Below are 23,517 nucleotides of genomic sequence, written 5' to 3'. Positions count from 1 at the left end.
TTTTATTTTACATATTCTACATATAAATCTTATTTGAATGCTGAAAATGAAAACTGACCCAGTACAACTTATCTTTAGGTTTGTTTTCTTTAGAATTATATTTTTCAGTTTTGAATTCTTTAAGTGGTTTATTTATAAAAATCAAAATTCAGTAAAATGTCTGGTGTTAAAAGCATATGTTGTCCAGAATGTTATATAGTAGTATAACCTACCTTCAAAATTTATTTGTACTTTTCTTTGTTTATCTTACTGTTCCTTTCTAATAATTTCTCTAGTAATTTTTTTTTTTTGCTTTTATAATTTCTCTTATATAATTTTTATATTGCTTAAAAAAAAACATACTTTTAAATTCAATAAAAATTTAAATATTGCATCATAAAGATATAATAATTTTTTTATTTATTTAATATACTGATTAAAGATTTTAATAAATCATTTTTTAGAATTTCTATATTATGTCATTATATTTCAATTACTAGGAGGATAGTTTTGGAATAATAAATGTCAGATAATATGATTATGAGATTCTGAAGTTTCAGAATTATGGGATTGTGAGCGTTAGGTTTTTGTTGTAGCAGGATTCTGATTGTCAGGATTTTGAACAGCTCTCTTTAATAAAAATCATATAACTTGCTAAAACTACTCTAGTGGCCTAGCGTTCTAGTATTCCCTATAAAAATGTCATAAAACAGCCAGCATTAAGAAATTAAAAAATTAACTATATGACAAATAATGTGTAACAAATAGGATTTTATATCTTGAAAAAATTCTATTCCCAGATACTTATAAAAATGGAAACAAGAAAGGGTGTGACGCATATAACAAAAAAAACTATATGATTTTTTTGTGACATTTTTGTAAGATACTGTTAGGTAAATCATTTACTAAGTGTTGCGACAGCGTGTTTAGACTCTACCATCAGAAAAAATTAGTATGTTTTGCATGTGTATTTTCAAACATATTAATAAAGCACAAGTTTTATTTTAAAGTGCATTCTGCATTACATGCAGTAAATTGATTAGATTATTCTGAAAGTACTGCGCCATTTCATCTGCACAATTCCAGACTCTACCATCAGAAAAATAAGCGTATAGCAAATAATTTTGAATATAATTTTGGCTATTAAGGTAAGTTAAATTGTTTACTATTGAAGATAATTTCAGATTTTAGATTTTAACAAGACATAGCTTTACTATAAAATCAATTTTATATAAAATTTTCTCAAAATTAAGCATTATAAAATTCTTATAAAATTGTTTATATTGACTAAACAATAAATATCTTAAATCTTAATATTTTACACATATAAGAATTTTAATATATAACTTATTTAATGTTGAATTTTAATACTTTTTAAAAAGTAAAAAAAATATAGAAATATTTTATATTTTAATTATATATATTTTTTAATATAAATAATATTAGGTATTGGATATTTGTTAGTATAGTATATATGTGATATATATGATATATAATGTAATAAAAATAATATGATAATAACTACATTTAGAATACATTTAAAGGTGTAACATCAGGTGATGAGAAAATCATGTCGTAAATCGTAATATGTCATAACCTCAAGTGATGTTAAAATGACGTACAAGATTTTGCCATTTACTTTTCTAGGTTTTTTTAGCCACGACTAAAATTTATTAAAAAACAATTACATTGTTGTTAATTTATCATTTATAAGTTAAAATTGAATTACATAATAATCTTAGAAATGTTAAACTATAAAAAAAATCAATTTCTTTAAAAAACAATGTATTTTTTTTGCTTAATTATCGTATAATACGGTATAAAAAAAAAAATTAAAAGTTTCTAGAAAAAAAAAATCTATTTTTTTGTAAAAGGAATTACGGCAGGAGGAGGTTTGATAATTTCATTTTTCATGTCCTTTTTTAAATCATCATCCTTTTCATAATAATAACCCATTTTCAAATCGTAACCCTTTTTCAAATCAGAACCCATTTCTAGATCATTAATAGCATTTTTTCTAGCATTCTTTCTTTTTCTTCTATCTACTATAGTTTTGATTATTACAAAAAGAATAATTCCAAATAAAATGTACATGATAGCTACAGAAACCTGTACAATTGTATTATCAACAAGTTCTTCTTGTTTTTCTTCTTTTGTTTCACTTGTGGTAATTGCATGATTATTGTTATCATTAGTCACATTTCTCATATTATCAACATCACCATCGCATATGACGGTGCTCGGGAGAATGAAAAAAAGTGATATTACGTTTAATAAAACGCATAGATTCAAAGATTTATTTCTTAAAATTGTTAAAGACATTATTGGAATTTTTTTTTTTTTTTAAAAAAAAATATTAAAATTACTTTTGGTAAGAAACGTGAGAAAAGGAAGGAGTATATATATAAGATGCACATATGCACATAAAAAGAGGTTTCTGAAAAGAAATTTCGTCATGATGATTGGATTTTATTTATATATAAGATCATCAAGATTAGAAGAAACGAAAGGAGGTTGCCAAGACTTTTTTAATTAAAAATGATGTAAAAACTAAATAAGTAAAGGATTTAAATTAGATCACGTGTTATATGCATTACCATTGTTCCAATGAGTAAACATATTAACAAAATCAGTGATGATCACGTGATATTCCGCATATCACGTAAATTTGCCAAGAATTGATTTTTAAAAATTAGTAAGCAAAATCCTTACTGTTTATTATATCGATCTGTAGCATACTAACCAAAGTTTATCTTGTAACTCGGTTACGGATTATTTGTACGCGAAAAAAAAAGAGATCATTACGATCCCCAAAAAAAGTTACCTCTTAAAATCAACCATTTATATGTGCATACGTTAATAAAATATGTTAAAGTTTACTTACTAGACATGAGATACAGAATTATCAGTAGATAGCGATAATAGAGAATATTATTTATTGGTTAATCTGGATCGGATAGATTAACATGATATCCAAGTAAGTGATTTATCGAGTGCCCATAAGTTAGTACAACATTTGATAATTTCTATTTTGTGCATAAAAAATGTCACAAAATTAATATAAAAGTACGAAAAGTACGGTAATCTTTGCCAGTTCACTTTTAACACAGGGTTGTAAGAATTATTTTATTTCCCTGTTTCACTGTAAAATGATTGATCCGTGTTTTATATTCCACAGTTTTTTACAAAAATATGGATAATTTGGAATGATTATATATATATATCATCAGTCATCACAGTTCAATGTTTTTTAGATTGACGTGCATCCAAGATAATGTAACGTCATTAGGGATTATCAAAAGATTAGGTAATCTAAAACTAACATGCAATATGAAGGATATAAACAAACACAATCATTTATTAAAAGATGTCAACACAATTATTATTGCAATATGAAGGATATAAACAAACACTATCATTTATCAAAAGATTAGGTAATCTAGAACTAACACAATTATTTTTGCAATATGAAGAATATATCATGATAACGTCAAAAAGTGAGACATGTGACGATTGTGACGTGCATGACGCGAATGACGCCTGATCGTTCGAATTTTTTTGATTGCAAAATCCGTTAATCAATCCAAACATGTGATCAAAATTATAATTGAATTGATTGATCACTGATCCTAAAAATTTCCAATTAACACCTTTCGTTTTTTTGCTTATTTTTAAATTGCGATCAAAAAATTCGCAAAAATCGGATCGCTGTACGGGTTACACATTCCCGTGAATCCCGTCAGCCAATCTTTTATCAACTCAAAACCCGATCAAAAATCCGAACCATGACCTCATAACTCTGTGGTCACGACTGTCACGTGACAAATAATTTTCTCATCTGCCGTAATGAATAATAAAATTAATTTTCTTAATATTAAATTTGTAATCATAAAAAATATATTTAATATATTCATTATATTTTTATTTATTTATTTATTTATTTTTTATTCAAATTTGAGAAAAAGGAAAAGATTGATTATCAAGGAATCAAGAATAATAGTTAAAATGTTAACAAATTGTATCATATGCCGTTTATGATTTACTGCTTGCATTCTTCTTTCAAAAGAAATTTTTCGTGCAACTTATATCATTGAGAGGGGGTTAAAAAAATAATTTTGTGTAAGTCTATTTAAAAAAAAAAAATTTTTTTTTCAATAAAATAAAATAATTTAATTTTTTAAGTAATTTTTTTTTTTGAAAAAAAAAAAAAATTTCGATGAAAACTCCTAACTTCGAAAACTGTGCTGCCAAAGAAAAGTGTACGAAACTACGAATTTACTAAAAATAGATATTTATGATAAAACAATTATATAATTAGAAATTGATCGGTCATTACACCCTACGAATATGGTTTAGCAATAAATTATTGGGTTTGAGCCACTAATCTTTTTTTTTCTTGTTTGCCTTATTCCGTATTAATTACTTGTTAGATGGTAACTCTACATACGAGTGCGGAACTTGCAACCAAATTAATTATATTCAATGAAATAATAATATATCCCGGGCTCCGAGCATAGATTTCTCAAAAAATTTCATTATAATTTGTTTATTTTTAGTAACTTTTACAAAGGATTATTATAATTCTCTTTACTAAATACAGTATGGATTGGAATTTTTCATGATGAAAGAATTATGATAATTTGTAGCGGTATAATCCGTAGAAAGTTCCTTAAAGAAAGGATAAAAAGCCTTATAGAATAAATGACGAAAAAAAAGGACAATAAAATTTGGTAAAAATTAACTGATATAATTTATAATAAACATTATTAAATGACTTTATTTGGCAAAAATGGAAGAAAAAAAAAAATTCTCCTTTCAAAATACTTGTAATTCAAATTCAAAAAAGGAAGGTCCTTAGAAATTCCTATTAACAAAAATAACGGCTTCGGAATTCCACATTAAAAAACTCTTGGCCTTAAAAGGTTACGCAATACAAAAACACAGTGATTATCTTGTCTTTATATGAATTACTTTTGTAGCATTATTGTAATACACTAAAATCACATAAAAATGTTCATTATTTCCTGAATTCAATGCTTCAATGCGTTTAAATGCCTTATAATTTGAAATAAAATAAAAAAAAGAACGTTTATAATAATATTAAAGAGATAGTGATACATCACAAATAATATTCACACTCTTAACATTTAATATAACAACAATATAACTTAAACTTGTAAATATTAAAATATTAACATTTTTTCTTTTACCAAAAAAAAAAGAAAATATGGTCGTAAAAAACATTAAATTATTATTTTCATTTTTATTATGTATGATTAATATTCTTATCATACAACCGAGTCTTGCATCATGTGAAACAGTAGATATAAAGATTTTCGGTATTAAAGTCAGTTCAACCGAAGTAGGCGAATTGACTAAAGGAAAAGAAATTGGTTATATAGTCTTAAACTACATATTAAGTGGATTATGCGCTCTTGCAATAGCTTTGGTGGTTTTGTTTTTATGTTGTATTTTTATATGTTGTACTAGTAAAAGAAGAGAAAATGATGAGGAAAGGGGAGTACATGATCATGAAGATGATGATGAAGATGAAGATGATGATGGTGTAGTAAATGATCAAAATCCAGATGGGAGAACAGAGAAAAGTTCGAATGATGAGAGAAATAAGAATGAGGAGGATGAAAAATGAAACTAAGAGTTTGAGGGAAATAAAAGGAAATTCGAATAATGTAATAATCTATCTACATGCAACAATTTATCTTCGTTGTAATAATCATTAATCACTTCTACTCTTTATTCTTAGTTCATTTTTTGTTTTAATATTTAATATAAATATATAAATATAATAAATATATAGATATAATAATTTTATAATACTAGACAATATCATTGAATAGATATTATTTGATTTCCTGTATAATAAATAATAAAGACAATTTGAACAATTCTTTTCCTTTTTTTTTTAAAAAAAAAAAAAAAAAATTTTTAGTGTAATGGTGTACCTTTTTTAAGTTCGGGTACACAACATTCGTGATAAATTATCCAAAAATTGTATAAATTGCTTCTATAATCGGTACAATAATTATCGTACAATTTTTCCTTACTTTCGAGACGAAAAAAAAAAAATGTTCATATGTACTTTGCCAGAAGATTGTTTTTATGAAATTTTTAAACATGTTAGCAAAGATGATACAAAAACACTTTACAATTGTCTATTGGTTAATCGATTCTTATGTAGATTAATTATACCTATTCTTTATAAAGATCCATTTTCCGCTGTAAATGATTTAAAACAAAATTATTGTTTAATAAGAATATATCTTTCTTGTCTAGATGAAATTGAAAAAGATTATTTACAACAAAATTCAATAGAAATTTTAGAAGATTCAATTCCATTATTTGATTATGCTAAATATTTAGAAAAATTTACAGATTTAACGCTCCCTATAGAATGTTGGTTAATTTATCAACTTGGTAATTTAAATGAAGATTTGGTTTATTTAGAATATAATGATTATATTAATCAATTGGATAGGAAAAAACATTTATTATTACAAAAAATTCTTTTTCATTTATTTTTAAGAAAAATGAAAAATTGTAAAGAATTAATTATTAATTCAAAATTATTTGATGAATCTTTTTGTAATTTATATCTTTTTAAAAAAAATTCATCCAATTATATTAATTTATCTTCTTTAAATTTAATTATTACAAAAAAAGATTTAAATGATTCAAAGGAGGGTTTACTTTATGATATTATTTCTATTATAACAAAAAATTGTTTTAATATTAAAGATTTAAAAATTACTTTTTTTTCTTATCTTAATTCTAATATTTTAAAAAATTCAATTAATGAATTAATTCAAAATCAAGAAAATCTTAATAATATTCATTTAATAAATCCAAATTTCTTTTCATGTGATGTTAATAGAATAATAGATTCAAAAAGGAATACACTTAATTCAATTAATTTTACAAATTCAATTCATAATATTAATCATGAAACTTTTGAAGTTATATCAAATTGTAAAAATTTGGAAAGATTGGAATTTAATAATTGTAGAGGTTTAACTTATCGTAATAGTAAAATCTTATTAAAATCTTCTTTAAAATTAAAAGAATTAATTTTACATAATAATGGTAAAATTAATTTATTCGATTTATCTTTAATTCGTAGATTAGGAAATAATTTAATTAATTTATCAATTGATCAAATATCTTATGTATCATTAAGAATTATTTCTCGTCATTGTTTTAATCTTAAAATTTTAAAAATTGTATTAAGTACTAATAGAAATATGCCTTTTAATTCTTATCAATATTTTAAAATTATGAAAATTGAACAACTTACTATTTATTATCAACATAATTTATTATTAGATGATCATATTTTAAAAATTTTGGCTGAAAATTTACCTGATACTTTATATAGTTTTACTATAGAAAAAAAATTTTCTAATTCACTTTTTACTTTTTTAAATAATAATTATAATTGTATTACTCCTATTGGTTTGAATAATTTTTTAATTAATTGTAGAGTAAATTTAATTAATTTAAATTTAGATTTTTATTTAAAAAATAATTTACTTGAAAAAATTCTTGTTCATGTTAAAAAAAAGAAATCTTTAAAATATTTAGGTATTAGATCATGTTCTTTTTGGCTTGGAAATGATGAATATGGTAATCAACTTTTAAATGAAATTAAGGAGAATGGTGTTGAAATTATTACAATTAAGAATAGTGATTTATTGTTACGTGAATGAATGCGTATGCGTTGTTTAGCACGTGAAGTCGTGCCGATTTTTTTAACTCTGTCAAAAAAAAATAAAATTGCCACATTTTTTACTATAATTTTATACACGTGGGTTTCGCGTATCACGAAAGGCGATGTCGCTTTCAATGATAAATTGTTATTTAGGTATAAAAAGAACGCCAGCTTATAATTTTATGCATAAATAATCCGCATTATGCGAAACATGTTAAGTAAAATACTACTGTGCGTGTGACGACGTGACGTCATGACGATTTTTAACTCCAAAAATAAAAATTGCCACATTTTTTACAGTAATTTTTATACACGTGATTTCGCGATGTAAAATAATTTCGCTTTCAGTTATTTTAAAAGAACGCCAGCTTATAATTTTATGCATAAATAATCCGCATTATGCGGAGCATAATGGGGGTCACATATTAAGATTGAAAATTCTATATGAAATCTCAATCTCAATCTCAATCACGTTTTTTGTGAAGACCCGTACAATACTGTGCGTTAATTAGCACGTGACGTCGTTACGATTTTAACTCTGTCAAAAAAATAAATTGCCACATTTTTTACTGTAATTTATACACGTGATTTCGCGCCACATTACGAAAGGCGATGTAAAATAATTTCGCTTTCATTGATGTTATTTAGGTATAAAAGAACGCCAGCTCATAATTTTAGGCATAAATAATCCGCACGGTTTACGTTATACGGAACATAATGTTAAGTACAATACTACTGTGCATTCAGTAAAATATTTTCAAAATAATACATATATATATAATGATGAGAGTTAAAGTTGCCTGTCGTAAGCATTTTGGATTACAACTTGGGTTGCAACCCTGATTTGCAACTACGGCTTAAAGTTATAACGTGCCGTATTAAAGTTGTAATACGTAAATTATGCTGTAAACCGTAATTATTAAAGTTGTAAATCGGCAAATTATAATTAAAATGTAAATCATAAAAATTTAATTTAAACAATCAGGTTTTTGATTAGTCATTATAAAAATCAAAAACGTATTGTAAATGGAAAGCTAAACGGCCTAAAACCCCTATATAGCTCCATATTCAATTGGAAGTGATACACCATTAATGTGGGGAAATACATGTGAAGTCAAGCCAAATCATCTGCAACGATTAACAATTAGTTCTGCAGCATGTGAACGAATGTTTTCATCTTTGGAATGAAAACGCCGAACTCAATTAAAGTGGATATATTAAAAAGATTGGCAAAGATTTATCGATTTAATCTATCAAATACTGCAGAACAGTTTTATCACACTCAAGAAAAAATTTCTTCTGAAATGGTAAAAAATATCATAGAAACAGTTTTTAACGAACTTGAAAGAAGCATCTCCAGCTGAGCACCTTATACAGACGAGTTGAACTTAAACCCTATAAAAAATTTTATCCGTTATTTCTGAAAAAACTTCGTAAAAATGAGCCTTTCACGGATCCATTCACGGAAAATGGGATATAAGGTTATTAATTCCGGAAATATGAGCCTTTTACGGAAAAAAAGATGGAATATAAAAAACGGATCGACTTTTTTTTACAGGGAAACTTGAATATTTCGGATATGGTTGATTTCCGATCTCCAATTTTTCACCCTAATGAATTAACTCATTTTAATAATAATGAAAGAGAGGAATATGGGATGAATCTAGATATACGCATTTGTATACAATTATTTATGAATAAAGTTTTCAGTATTATTTAATACTTTAACAAATGAAAATCCTAAGAACTTTTATTAAAATGTTCGTGTGATATAAAAAATTATTAAAATATTGGAAAATTACGGCAAATCGTTACAAATCTGTCACAACTTTCCAACTCTGCTAATGAGAGTATAACTCAATTTTATTTCGGAGAATTTTTTAACATGCGAAACTGATCGTACCTTTACTTTTATCATATTAATATTGACTTATTTTGTATCACTAATCTGTGATTATGCAATACAATCCATCATTCAAATTTCAAAGATCATAGTCTGATAAGCAATGTGAATGTGAATCTATAGTCTTATAGACATTATTTCATAATCCCCATAGATATCATTTCATAGTCTCATATTCATTTAGTTGGAGACCATTTGTAGTTATGATTGATGATTGGATGATTTTCTCAGGTCATTTGACTCCTATCATCTCCTATCTAATAAATATATTATCATTCTGACCTTATTGACTTTCATTACATTAGCCTTTAATAAGCTTTTCCTTTTAACAATATGTATTTATCATGCACTTTTTAACTTATTATTACACGCGTTTTCTTTACAGAAGGCGCAATACTATGCGCAAGCGTAACGCACGGGCGGCACAGCCGCATAGTGAAAAACAAACACTGGCTCATTATCCGATTTTGGTTAAACCGCATATGATAATTTTCTGCTTTTTGATTATTTCAGACGTACGTATATAAGCTTGCACATTATTGTTTTGTTTTTCTTTTTTGACACAAACCTGTAAAACCTTTCTCTTTTCAGTTTTTCGTGCAAAAGACTCAAAAAGTTTACTTTATTTATTTTGCTAAAACAAACTTCTAAAAAATGGCGAAAATGTCTTTTATCATTCTTTTTATTATGGTCATTTTTGCTTTTCAACCAGCGAACGTTAACGCTGGTCCTATCGCTTACGCAGTTTGTCAAAGTGCATGTAACATTGGTTGGGTCTCTTGTTATGCGTCTGCTGGATTAGTCGCTGGTATATTATCTATAAAATAATCGTAAATTTATTTGTTTATTAAAATTTCATTCAAAAAGTAAATTATTCTCTTTAGGAACTGTCACTGGAGGTCTTGGTACTCCATTTGCAGCTATTGCTTGTAATGTCGCTCAAGGTGCTTGTATGGCAGGTTGTATTGGTTTATTAACCGCTCCAACTCCCTAAAAGATACATGATGATTCAGCTTTGGTAAATTTTTTTTTTCGTAATTAAATTTACCTTAAAATATGAAAAAAAATCATGTATAATTCAAAAATTTTTTTTTAAAAAAAAAATTTATTTTTATATATTTTCTTTAACTTTGTAATGATATATATCTTTAGAAGATATATATTTCAACGAGGGAAGGATTTTTATATTTTGTGGGGCTTGTTATTAGTTAGTATTGATTTTATCATCACGGCTCCGCCATGATCATCAAGCTTTCCCGTGACCTATTATTTAACATATTCCATAACTATAAAATCAATGTTAAAATTATAATAATTTAGTATTCTTCAAATTAAATTTATAATTTTTTGTCAATATTCACTTGGAAGAAATTATATTGTATGCTTTATTTAAATGATCCCATCAAAAATCAATACTAACTGATGAGATCAAGGCTGATCCGTGAAATAACCACGGAGACTAACGTGACTACTGATAACTTTTTTAGCTTATCTTTTTTAAATAAACATCACTCATAAAAATATCAATAAGGAAAATCACGGACGACTATTAGGAAACGTGGTATAAATTGTAGATACTGTACAGTTCACCCTCCCTATAGCGAATTTTTATATAGTGAATAACTTGCTATATTAATGAAGAAAGTTCGGGTACAGATTTTTTATATATGATAAAATGATCCCAGTATAGTGAATCTCTCACTATACATTTTAATCTTCAGCCCATGGGATTCACTATAGCGAGGGTGAACCGTATACGTAAAAATATGATATAAGCAGGGGGACAAAGGGAACGGTACAAAACTTGAGATAAACCCACGAACTAACATAGAAAAATAGTAGGGGAATGCCTAAATATAATTAAAATCTGATGATTATGCCTTATCCTACTATATATTTTAAGTTAGAATTCAAATGTCCTTTGTGCGTGTATAACCATACATGACATATACACGACTAAAAATTCTTTTTAGCTGAACAATGTTTGGTACTTTATACATGTCCTATCTTGACAATAATCATGGACCCTCTTTATACATTAAATAAAAAGCTTGATCCCCGATAGCCAGTCATATGTATTGCCGATCACACATGGTGACACGAACCTCGTAAAAAAAATTATATCTTTACAAATGATATAGGGGAAAGTTATGATTCGATATATGGGAATATTTTTTTTACTTACCATATTTATTCGAATCCATATTTACGGCATTCACGATCAAAAACCAAGTAATATTATTGGGTCGTATTAATTCCATAATTGGAAAAAATAAATGGAACATCTTTAGGCGTTGCATATCGCTATAAATTTAAAACTAAATGACTTAAATTAAAACTTTATTATAACTAAATTACAAATTAACATAATGTAACAATAAACATCTATTGTTCTGATTCAACAAGAAAAATCTTTCGTAGATTAAGTAAATCCATTGTTAAAAAATGTGATTTTCAAATTTTAAATTCTTTTATTCAATAAAAGTGATAGTTGAAAGAAAAAATGAAGAGTCGTATGATGAAAGCATGCATTGAAAATTCCAAACAGGTAATTATATATGCAATATGTAAAAAAAAAATCACTACGGCTGCCGACTGTATTAACTAATATTATTTTACTTTTAAATCTTTGATCCGATTTAACCCGAAAATTTTTAATTATTATTAATAATTGATTTTTATTCGGGGTTGAATATAAAAAGTAAAGTATATTATGTTTGAAATCCCAATATTGGTTCTCTCAATAACAATCTTATCATATGAATAAGTATCAAAAAAAAAAATCAATGCCATAGATTATCATACTAATATTTCATGTAAGTGTAAATGAATAATAGTTGAAATATTGAAAAAAAAACTTACAGTTCATTATATATGAATAGACATGAGGATTGAAAAAGAAGTCTTTTTTATTTTTACTTGATTATTTTTTACTTACTATTTTTTTCCCCAATTTTTTTACTTAGCGTCCCAAATACCTGATTTTTATTGTCATGTTTAATTAGGAAATTTAACTCGGATAAAAAATTGATAGATCCGGATAAATAAATGTTTGATCCGGTACTAACCCGGATCTCGGGACATCCGAGCACTTTTTAACAAGCTGGATCATTTTCAAGGGGATTTCGGAATTGCATCTGAACGAACCAGATTTTTTCTACACAAAATAAGCAAAAATTTACTGCGCATCACGAAAAAAAAATGTATTTAACGCTCGTTAGTTAGCTTAATTTGAACTTCCCTCCCCCCCTTGAATAATTAAATATGACTGTTATATATTTAACCGACGATTGCATTTATCATATTTTAAATTATCTTCAAAATAATCGTTCAACATTATTTAATTGTTTATTAGTAAATAGATTTTGGAGTAAAGTTACTATTCCTTTACTTTACGCAAATCCTTTTTCACGATTAAAGGATGGAAATAAATCTTTAATCATAAATACATTTCTTTTATGTTTAAATGAAGAAGAAAGAAATTATTTAATTAAACGGAATAATATTCAGAAAAAATTAAATTCAAAATTATTTCAAAGGAATGAAATTAAATTAATTTATGAATATCCAAAATATATTAAAAAACTTTCAAAATTTTCAATTTATAATTCTATTGACCATTGGTATAGACAACAAATCAAAATAACTTTTAATAATAATGATAATATTAATAATAATAATACTTTAAATGATAATATGCCACTTTTTATTAAAGCAACATTTTATCATATGTTTTTAAGAAAAAGTAATTATATCAGAGATTTAGAAATTTCTTTAAATTTACTTAAACAAGATATATTTGATATTAATAGTATTATTATTAATGATATTAAAATTTCTAATTTAATTATTTTAAGATTAAATTCTTGTTATTATAAAACTCATGAAATTTTTTATAAGTTTTTAAAAACAATTTTAAAAAATTGTAAAAATCTTAAAAGATTAGATTTAATGGATATTGATCTTTATTATAATTCAAATGAAATTTCATCAATTATTAAACAACAAAATGAATTAAAAGAATTTAATTTTTATGGTTTTTATAAATTATCATCAAATGATATTTTTTCATCTTTAGAATATCAAAAAAATTCTTTAATTTCCTTAAAATTTCATGATATTAATTTTCAACATTGTATTTTACAAAATGTAATTAAATTACATAATTTAAAATCATTGGAAATCATTTATTGTTATGGAATGACATTAGAATTATGTCAAATTTTTGAATTTGCTTCATTTAAACTTAAAGAATTAAGTATTAAAAATATTTGGGGAAGTAATATTACATCAAAAATTATTAAATATTTAGGAAAATATTTACAAAGATTGAAAATTGAAAATATTAATGTTGAAATTATGAATTCAATAATTCAATATGGTTTAGAACTTAAAACATTAGATATTTATTCAGGTTGTCATATAAATTTATCAATTTTACCTTATTTAAAAAATTTAAAAATCAAAAATCTTAATATATATTTAAATGCATTTATAATTGAATCATTTTTTACTAAATTAGCAGAAAATTTATCAAATACAATAACTAAAATTTCTTTTGTTACAGCTGTAAATGAGATTAGTTTATTAAAATTTTTGAATGGTTGTTATTATAATAATCAAATAATTAATTTAAATAGTTTAAATTTTAATCAAAAATTTGAATTAAAACATCTTGAAATTATTTTAAATTATATTAAAAATAAGAATTTTAATTTGAAATATTTAGGAATTTGTGGTTTAGATAAAATTTGGAATATTAAAGAATTAATTTTATTGAATCAAATTAAGGAGAAAGGAATCAAATTGGTGGAATTTAGAGATAATTTTAAGGAGTGTGATTATCAACTTTCAGATTATTAATTTTAATGTATTATATAATTATTCATTATATTTGTACATACGGAATACTGTACATTGTACATACATATACTTTATATTCATTCATTTATTCATTATGCATTCTGAGATTCAATGTGTTCTATTTCATGTTAATATTAATTATTGGTATATTATAATAACTTAATAAAATTTCGATTTATTTTATGTATTGATTTTTTTTAACCGATAATTCGTCGTGTTTAGAATGTCAAGAAAGTATTAAATTTGGTTATTATATAATTAATATATTATCATCAAATATGTTCGCTAGAAATACAGTAGATCTTTGGTTTCATCATCATCAATTCATTAGGTTATTACATAATTGATAAATTTTTATGAATTAGGCAGTCATACTATTAATGAATTAATAGAAATTATAAATATAAATCACTTTACAAAATTTACCTGGATAAATTAATCTTTGAATGCTATTTTGAATTTAAACGAACGCATAAGTTATTATTATTTGGCGTAATATTCTTAATGATTCAATTTATTCTTCTTAAAGGATTTAAAGGATTTAAAGGTTTTAAAGTTGAGCGAAAAGGATTATTTTGAAATTTCCTTTTGTATGATTTCTTGTTGTGCACTTGTACCAAATTTAGTACGTTCGCTATTGGTACCATCAAGTATTAATTAATTATTTATTCACTTGATTTTATTTCCGATAAAAAAATGTTTTATTAAATAAATTATTGTTTTTTTTTTTGAATTAAAAAAAATATTCCAGTTGCTTTTAATAGGTAGTCCGATATGCAAATGTATTCGAATTAAAGAAACCGTAAGTGTGCGCATTTAAATAATAAGATAAATAGTGATGAAACAAAAAAATAAATATAAATAATTCAAATATAGAAGTTGTTATGTGAAATCAACAAATATTATTAAAAATAATAATAAATGATAACTATTAATGATATGCAATTTAAATATTAATATAACATGTATAAAATTGTTTCATACTAAAAAAAAATCTGAAGCGCTTAATTTGAGGCTTGTTTCGGATATTCTTGTGTTACTGCTTAAATTGGATAATCGGGAAGCACAGGTCCATAGAAGTTTAGGACGCTTACGTGTTGTGTGATGTCATTTTCCACGTCTTCTAAAAACTTCTCTCTTATCTCCGCCGATCTTATAATCTGATTTTCTGGAACTGAAAATAATAATAATAATAACGCAAGGCATTTTAAATTTCTGACGTAAATGTTTGATACATTTTTAGTTTGTATCATCCCGGTTAAATTTAGACAATCTTAGTACTATAAGAGATTAACAATAAAATTGGCCATATATAAAAATGGAGGTTCAATGATGATAGAATGTAAATTATAACCTTTATTAGCATTCATTTTTTTTTATGAGATTTTCAGTAGATTAATATAAATGCTTTTCATTTAATTCTTTTTCTTTTTCTTTTTTTGAATTATTTCTAAAGAAATAATAATAAAAAAATAATATTAATGATGTTTTTTTATAATATAATTTGAGTAGTAATTAAAATAAATAAGTATTAACAGAAAATTGAAAATTGATTTAGTACAAATAAGGATTCGGAAGTTCCGAGTGGCTCAAATTTGTCCCCGAGATCGATTTCCTATTTTTTAATAAAATATGCTGTTAATTATACTATTATATATTATTTACTCTCATGAACATCATCTATTTGTTCATTATTGTTAAACAATATTGTTATTTCTGTAAAACTTGTAAAATCATTATACTAAATAAAGAAACGCCACGAGGCATATATTACTTATAAATACAAGCGACCTTTATTTAATTAATAGATAAAAGAACATGGATTTGTTGATCAACCGCTATAAAAGCATTCTATTTTTTTTGTGTTTTGTTGATCCATTTCATACAATTTTACTCATCTAAAAAAAAATTATTAAAAAAATCCTGTGAGTTTTCGGTTTTATTATTTAAAATTCCTTGTATAACAGTTAACGACTAACACAAACATAAAGCAGTTTTTTTATCTTCAAAAAATAGATAAAACTTCTTGAGTTCACTCTACTTTTTTACGAAAACAAATCTTATTGAAAAAAAAAGAAAAGAAAAAATGATGTTACAAGAATTTCTTAAAGATTACAAGGATTCACCAATTGCTCACGCAATCGTCGCGGGAGCAATTGCATTCATTATTGCATTTACACTTGACATGTTTTTCTCAAGTTTAGTCCCTTTAATCAAAGATTATCTTAGGAGAGCAAAACCTGTTCCTACTCCTGAGAAAATTTCACCAACGAAAGTACCTTATTATAAAAGATCTTCAAGAAAAGTGGCGTATGATAATGGAAATCGTGGCAAGAGGTATAATTATATTAAGGAACCTTAATTAGGTTGATGAAATATTTTACTGTAAAGTTGTCCTATTATTGGTGGTATTGTTTTTGTTATAGAAAAAGGATTATATATACATATTACATTTTTTTTTTTTGGTGGGAATTATATTTTTTCTTCAGCTGGATTAAACAAATTTTTTTTTTTGATTTTTTACTGGGGAGGATGTGTTTTAAAATGTATGCAAAATTACAAAAATCACGAATTAACAATCACATTATAGTAGTGCATACATGTAAAATCGTAATGTTCAAATGATTAAATAAAATATCTGACTGATATCAGCTATTTGCGAAAGGAATGGATTTATAATCACCGCAGCAAGATGTACCGTTTTCGGGATCTTGTATTACGATACCTATATATTTACATCATCATTAAATAATTTTCCCATTATTATTTATTGAAATTTTGGCGTAAAAAAAATTTCCCACTCTGTCCACTCTTTCACCCTCCTTCGCTTTTTATATACATTCTTTTTACTTCTTATATGGAATACTTTTACAATAAATATTTAATATGTCGGGAATAACGTATTTTATAATTTTCATCGCATTATTTATCTTATGTATGACGATAATAATAACAAGTTTCTCCTTCATGATTCCATTTAACGAAAATAAAAACGATCAAGATAGACAAAATAATTTAAATGAACTTGAACAAAATAGAAAATTAATTTATCAAGAGTCATGGGTATTGAAATTAGAATGTTTACAATGTTATGAAAGGTTTGAAAGGTTTGAAAGGTGGAAAAAAAAACTTGCTAATAATCATAGTGTGAAAGCAGAGAAAGATGAAAGAAATGAGAAAAAAATAAAGGGTGAGAATAAAAATGAGAAAGCTAATGTTAATGTTTTATGGGTTAAAAAAGTTAAGAATACAAAGAAGAAGAAAAATAAAGATGAAATAAAAGAGAAAATGGAGGAATGGATGATAGAAAGGATGGAAGATAATGAATGGCTGAGAGAATGGATGGATGGCGTAGTTGGTTAAACATTTAAATTTAATTTGGTGTTTATAACAGCAATTTTTAATTTATCTGTTATACTTTGTATTCATGCGGATCTTTGTTAGATGGTAAATTAAAATAACCAATATAACTTATTATGGTAAGCAAATGATCTTGGGTTTTTTTTGATATTTTTAATTTGTTTACGTACCACCTCGCGCAGCAAGTGCAGTAACATAATCACATGAAATACTTGTATCCAATCGCAATCGGATCCCATAATCTACGAAAATCAATTATAAACGCACAAAAATTTATTTAATAAATTCCTTTGAATCAAGACAACTTGAGATTTTGCCTAGTCGATTGTCTTTTAATTGATGATAATAGACTACACTATCTAAGTTCAGAATTATATTTCGTTATATCCACACTAATGAAGAAGGACTTTTTTTTGAGAGTTCGTTTATGAATCAATTAGTACTAAATATGACGAACATTAATTATTATTCATAAAGAGGAGAAAGAAAAGTAAAATTAATTAGTTTGAAAGGAGGAAGTAATAGTCATGATTGTAAAATTATCACAAATAAAATTCCATCGTAATAATTCATAACGTCGTAACGTCGTAGTTCATTACCATAATTTGAAAATCCCATAATATGTAATTCCTAAATAAACTCGGCGTGAATTAATTTTATTTCTTTAAAATTATCGTCTTGCTTTAGCCCTTTATGTACATAATAAAACCAAAAATATAATTGGGTCACTCAACTTGACGTATATAATATTGCCTTTGAATTTACACCACTTTTATAATTCTATGAATTATATTGTAATCGTGGTTTGCAACCTGAGGTACATTTTTATTCAAAGAATATGTGTCACGTGATATAAAATGAGGTATTCACGAACAAGGCAGAATTAAAAGAGAAAAAAAAAAAAATTATTTACGTTGACTAAAGAATTAATCACTTTATTCAAAAAGTTGAGAAAGATATCTGGTCTTTTGGTCTTATTCAGTCCTGGACGGTCTTGTAGAAAATTTTGTGGGATTGGCAAAGACCGATAAATGGTCTCTATTCTACTTTTCTAAAGCTAGCAGAGACCAAATTAGCTAAAGACCGAGAAAAAGTAGATTTCGGTCATAAAAACTTATCTAGCCTTGAATTGGCTGATTGGATTAAAACCAAATTTTACTACTTTTCAGATTAACCTATTCTACTGCGCCACAAAAATTTAGAGGCGTTAACCCCGTTACTTTTTCAAAAAATTTTCCAAAGACCGGTCAGGACCGATTAAGACCGGAGGACCGAGTGAGCATCTCTAGTATTATTTAACTGCAAATTTCGATATTTTTGAAGTTAATTTTTGCCAAAATTTGGCTAAAGTTATTCCCTGGTCAGTAACCATAATACTCAACCCCATATAGTACCCCAGGTACCCCAGGGATACTATTCAATTTAACATACCTTTCTTGAATAAGATCCGGAGTACTGCAGTGTTCGGAAATGACCTGGTCATTTGACCATTTTTCGGATTAGGAGTCATTTGGTCAAATGACACCCCATCATTTGGCATTTGGCATTTGAATTATTCGCGAAATGACAAATGCCAAATGATTGGGTATCATTTGACTGTCATTTGCGTCCTTTGTCATTTGGTCATTTGTCATTAAAATATTTAAAGATTATTGGACAATTTATAATCACGTCATTCACGTGATGTACAAAAAAGGAAGGACGTAATCGAAATAATCACAAACAGAATCAATTTCACCAAATTATTTATTTTTTACTGTAATCTGAAAATAATAAATAACACAACCATAATTATTAAAGTGATAATATCTGATATGTTATTTATTATATATAATTTTATTATATAATTATATGCATAAATAAATATTATGGCCATCTTATGATTAAATAAAGACAACAATTATATATAAAAATGGTGAAAAATGGGATCCACTACATGTGTTACAATTAAATATTTTATTGCAAAATCAATTAACTTTTTATCTGTGTGGATAAAATGATCATTAGTGAAATAATTATAAGTGAAATAATCCTGTCTATAATAATATTATTAACAAATAATAACCTGTAAAATAATAATAAAATCACGTGATTAAAAAATCTTGGAACTTTTTTGATTATATATATTAAACCAATTTTGTTTTAATATTTTTGTTTTCTTAATTAAAATAAACAAAATAATTAATAAAAATTTTCAGAATATTTAATATTTTTCAAATGACTTAAATGACAGGTCATTTGAGTTGCAAATGACAAATGACAAATGACTTGTCATTTGAGTCATTTGTTCATTTCAAGTCATTTGCCGAACACTGGAGTACTGTATGGTTACGCTATACGGTAATAAGATATAAACAATGATTTCCTTGGACTGACTTCGTCAAAAGTCCATCCAGAATCTTGAATCATTTAGATTGTTAATACATGTATCAATATTAATGCGGATATTTCTTGGATCCTCTCAGTCTTTTTTTTCCTGTTCCTTGTCTTTAATCGATGTGATAATGTGATTACTTATTCTGTATTAATATTATTATTAGTTACGAATGAAATTTTGCAATACTATTGCAGAGAGTTGCTCCGACTGTACGGTAATTGAAAAAAAAAATCATTTGTAATTTTAATTATTTTATCAAATGTAAGAAATTATAGTTTTACAATTTTTAATATTTCTTATTCCAGAATTGTATACTATAATATTCCGTTTAAAATTTTCTATTTAGAAAATTAATTCAATTAACATTATTTGTAACATTGAGAAGGTTCTACTTAGATTCTATTTGATTTGATGCAGATCTTTTTGTATAAAAATGTAATGTATTTATGCACATTCTCTGCAATATTTATTTCCAATTTGGGTATGCAGTTAGGATCAGTATATATAGTGTCCTTTTTAAAATCTAAATCTCTACCTCAAAAAAAAAAAAACAATAAAAAAAATTACGCGTTTCCATTATGTCAATAATCAAAGGACAAGCAACATTTGAATTTACTATTCCATGCCTTAAAAAAATTGAAGGGAAAAGTTTTTATTCACCAATTTTTTCAACAGCAGATAATATGTTTTGGCAACTTGAATATCAACCGGTAAACGATAAATATATTGTTCTTATTTAAAAAAGAAACAAAATAATTTATTTTCGTTCTTATTTTTTTTTTTTAGAATGATCCGGAGGACTCACATTGTTGTTTAGTATTTTTAACGGCTATCCCGAATCCTGAAGAAGCCATTTCAACACAATTCTGGAGTGATAGAGCTAACGTTGAAGCTTCATTGTTTATGAAAACATCTTCATATAATAAATCCTATATAATGACTACTCATGATTACTCTATAAGAGGTAAATCTTGGGGTAGGTAAAACAAATAACTTGATGATAATGATGATTGATGATGATGAGAACATTTAATAAGGATTTGATTTCTTTTTTTTTTTTAGGGAAAAGCTTTGAAAAAATGAAAAATTATGCACCAGTTACAATCGGAGTAACATTTGTAAATTCTGATTTAGAATTAAAAGGGTATAATTCGGTTCTTACGACAAGACCAGAAACCAAAGATATTACAGAAGCATGGAGTCGTCAATTGGATGTTCCAGAAAATTCTGATGTATTATTTAATGTTAAAGATGGAGTTGTATATGCAAGTAAATCTATATTATCAGAACGTTCAGAATATTTTTCTGGTTTTTTTAAAGGTAGATGGGCAGAAATTTCAAAACATAATGTAGAATTAGGTTCAACAGATACTACTATTGAACATATTATTATAGATGTACCAGATATTTCTAAAGTAGTATTCTTGGAAATGTTAAGATATATTTATACGGATGAAGTTAGATTTAATTTAGTACCATCTGTTGAAATATTTAGGGTAGCTGATAAATATCTTTTAACAAAATTACGTCAAAAAGCTAGAGTTGAAATTTTTAAAAGATTAACTAATAAAAATGCTATGAGTGTTTTATTTAATGAAGCTTGGAAATGGAATGATCTTAAAGATGACATTATAAATTTTATTGTGGATAATTTTCAGGAAATGAAAGATACTCCTGAATATAAAAAATTGGCTGCCGAATATAAAGGTCATCCTGCTGGGATAGAAATTTTTCAAGAAATTCTTGATAGATTGTTGGATAAACAAATTCTTAAATAGAAAAATTTTGATTATTACATTAATTATTAAAAGAAAGGAAGAAATTTCATTTCATATTAAATTTTTTTTTAAAAAAAAAAAGAACAAAAAAAAAAAAAATTAAAATTAAAAATGCTATAATATAATCTGCTAATAAGGCCTATTTTGTCTGATCCACGGACATTGTGTTAAATAATCTCTTCATCTACTTCATATTTTTATTCTACTAACTCATTTATAGTTATGATCATCGTAATAATGATTATCCTTCATCTGCGTTAACGCGTTCATGAATTATTAAAAGCGCGATTACGTACTGTACATCTCGAATTATTGAACTTGATAATTTTCCACGTGACTAATTGGGTATCTCGTATAGTTATAAATGATGCCCGATGGTAATCTTTTAAAAGATTTTTGTCTAAGCATCGCTAATTCGACTCAACTTGCTAATTGTGACTTCGATAAAAGGAGATCAGTCTTTTCATTTTCTGCAAGAATATCCTTTTGTTTTGCTTTACGGTACAAAATAAATGAATTTGGTGGACGAGGAGTTCTTTTATTCTTTTAAGAAAATAAGATTGTGAAGCTATAATTATATTGCTCTTTCAGTCAATGAATCAAGTCAGTGGTTTAGCAATCGAGAACAAAACTGAATGTGATTGTTCTTTATTATTTGCCGAATTCCACAACTTGCTGTAGTATGGACGATAGCCATTTAATATAACAAAAATATATGAATTTCGACGTTCGCAGTTTAACATTGCTAGTTGATTGTATAATATTCTTCATTTCCTTCTCGTACTTCTGGTAATATACTACTATATTCTATTTGTTTTATCCTTTTTTCAAATTCTTCTATTATTTCTCCATTTAATGATTCTCCTAAATCTACAATTTTTTTCTGTATTACCTTATTTACTTTATCTCGATATTTCTCTAATAATATTTCTTCAAATATTTTCCTATATTCTTCATTTATAAATTCCATATCTAAAAAATATTCTACTATAAAATTATGAAACTCATCTGTACATTCTTTCAATATACATGGTGCTTTATACATTATTTCGTTATATTTTTTCCTTTGTTCTTCTGTTTTAACATCCTCAATTCTTCCAGATGATACCCCCGCTAATTTCCATGCTGTTGGTTCTAAAACTCTTTCTTCCATATCCCATCCTATCCTATTTATTCTGTGTTTTGTCAATAATGATTTGTCTTTTGCTAATTGTTGTTTCCTTTCACTTTCTTCCAATCTTCGTCTCTTCATGTTGTGCATTTATTCCTTTTCTTATTAATCTATTTCTTTGATTATATAATACTCGTTGTATTTTATATCTTAAATCAAATAATTCTTCCCTTGAAAATTCTTTTCTTTCATTCGTAAACATCTTTTTTATATCATGTATCTTTTCTTCTACATCCAATATATTTATACATTATTCTCCCAAGAGAAGAAATTATCATTATAATAGAAGTTGTTTGATTGCATTGCCAATATAAATGACGTTCAAATCACATGATTGTGATCCAATCAGAAATATGTTCC

At 25.6% G+C, this 23,517-nt stretch overlaps 9 protein-coding genes across 11 annotated transcripts; 7 read left to right on the top strand and 2 right to left on the bottom strand.

The window, feature by feature from the left end:
- Positions 1-1,836: 1,836 nt before the first annotated feature.
- On the bottom strand, positions 1,837-2,361 carry OCT59_019916 (uncharacterized protein; the record flags this gene model as incomplete). The annotated part of the gene is made up of 1 exon (XM_025317471.2): positions 1,837-2,361. Exon 1 carries the CDS (start codon positions 2,299-2,301, stop codon positions 1,837-1,839), a length of 465 nt encoding a protein of 154 aa, XP_025178169.1. The 5' UTR covers positions 2,302-2,361.
- Positions 2,362-5,022: 2,661 nt separating this feature from the next.
- OCT59_019915 (uncharacterized protein) lies at positions 5,023-5,915 on the top strand. The gene has a single exon (XM_025317470.2). It carries the CDS (start codon positions 5,207-5,209, stop codon positions 5,627-5,629), a length of 423 nt encoding a protein of 140 aa, XP_025178168.1. The 5' UTR covers positions 5,023-5,206; the 3' UTR covers positions 5,630-5,915.
- Positions 5,916-6,065: 150 nt separating this feature from the next.
- On the top strand, positions 6,066-7,703 carry OCT59_019914 (uncharacterized protein; the record flags this gene model as incomplete). Its single annotated transcript, XM_025326033.1, has 1 exon — positions 6,066-7,703. One exon carries the CDS (start codon positions 6,066-6,068, stop codon positions 7,701-7,703), a length of 1,638 nt encoding a protein of 545 aa, XP_025178167.1.
- A 2,438-nt stretch (positions 7,704-10,141) lies between these two features.
- OCT59_019913 (uncharacterized protein) lies at positions 10,142-10,975 on the top strand. Of its 3 annotated transcripts, none has more exons than XM_066143850.1 (3): positions 10,168-10,416; positions 10,493-10,679; positions 10,761-10,968. In XM_066143850.1, exons 1-2 carry the CDS (start codon positions 10,263-10,265, stop codon positions 10,600-10,602), a joined length of 264 nt encoding a protein of 87 aa, XP_066005560.1. In that variant the 5' UTR covers positions 10,168-10,262; the 3' UTR covers positions 10,603-10,679; positions 10,761-10,968. The 3 variants fall into 3 exon arrangements, with proteins under 3 accessions (XP_025178166.2, XP_066005560.1, XP_066005561.1); XM_066143851.1 differs by having other exon boundaries at positions 10,181-10,416; positions 10,493-10,567; positions 10,761-10,962; XM_025309302.2 differs by having other exon boundaries at positions 10,142-10,416; positions 10,493-10,975.
- Positions 10,976-12,872: 1,897 nt separating this feature from the next.
- On the top strand, positions 12,873-14,471 carry OCT59_019912 (uncharacterized protein; the record flags this gene model as incomplete). Its single annotated transcript, XM_025326032.1, has 1 exon — positions 12,873-14,471. One exon carries the CDS (start codon positions 12,873-12,875, stop codon positions 14,469-14,471), a length of 1,599 nt encoding a protein of 532 aa, XP_025178165.1.
- A 1,810-nt stretch (positions 14,472-16,281) lies between these two features.
- OCT59_019911 (uncharacterized protein) lies at positions 16,282-17,137 on the top strand. Its single transcript, XM_066143849.1, has 2 exons — positions 16,282-16,396; positions 16,488-17,137. Exon 2 carries the CDS (start codon positions 16,558-16,560, stop codon positions 16,831-16,833), a length of 276 nt encoding a protein of 91 aa, XP_066005559.1. The 5' UTR covers positions 16,282-16,396; positions 16,488-16,557; the 3' UTR covers positions 16,834-17,137.
- On the top strand, positions 17,138-18,139 carry OCT59_019910 (uncharacterized protein). The gene has a single exon (XM_025317469.2). The coding sequence runs from the start codon at positions 17,358-17,360 to the stop codon at positions 17,832-17,834; it is 477 nt and encodes a 158-aa protein (XP_025178164.2). The 5' UTR covers positions 17,138-17,357; the 3' UTR covers positions 17,835-18,139.
- A 2,647-nt stretch (positions 18,140-20,786) lies between these two features.
- OCT59_019909 (uncharacterized protein) lies at positions 20,787-21,986 on the top strand (the record flags this gene model as incomplete). The annotated part of the gene is made up of 4 exons (XM_066143848.1): positions 20,787-20,918; positions 20,995-21,184; positions 21,271-21,528; positions 21,604-21,986. The coding sequence occupies 4 exons, from the start codon at positions 20,787-20,789 to the stop codon at positions 21,984-21,986; spliced, it is 963 nt and encodes a 320-aa protein (XP_066005558.1).
- Positions 21,844-23,438, bottom strand: OCT59_019908 (uncharacterized protein). The gene has a single exon (XM_025317468.2). It carries the CDS (start codon positions 23,245-23,247, stop codon positions 22,732-22,734), a length of 516 nt encoding a protein of 171 aa, XP_025178162.1. The 5' UTR covers positions 23,248-23,438; the 3' UTR covers positions 21,844-22,731.
- Between the last annotated feature and the right edge of the window lie 79 nt (positions 23,439-23,517).

Source organism: Rhizophagus irregularis, chromosome 29 (genome assembly GCF_026210795.1).
Source record: "Rhizophagus irregularis chromosome 29, complete sequence".
NCBI classification, from domain to species: Eukaryota; Fungi; Glomeromycota; class Glomeromycetes; order Glomerales; family Glomeraceae; genus Rhizophagus; species Rhizophagus irregularis.
Note: the sequence above shows the minus strand (reverse complement) of the source record. Positions and strands in the feature narration are given on the sequence as shown.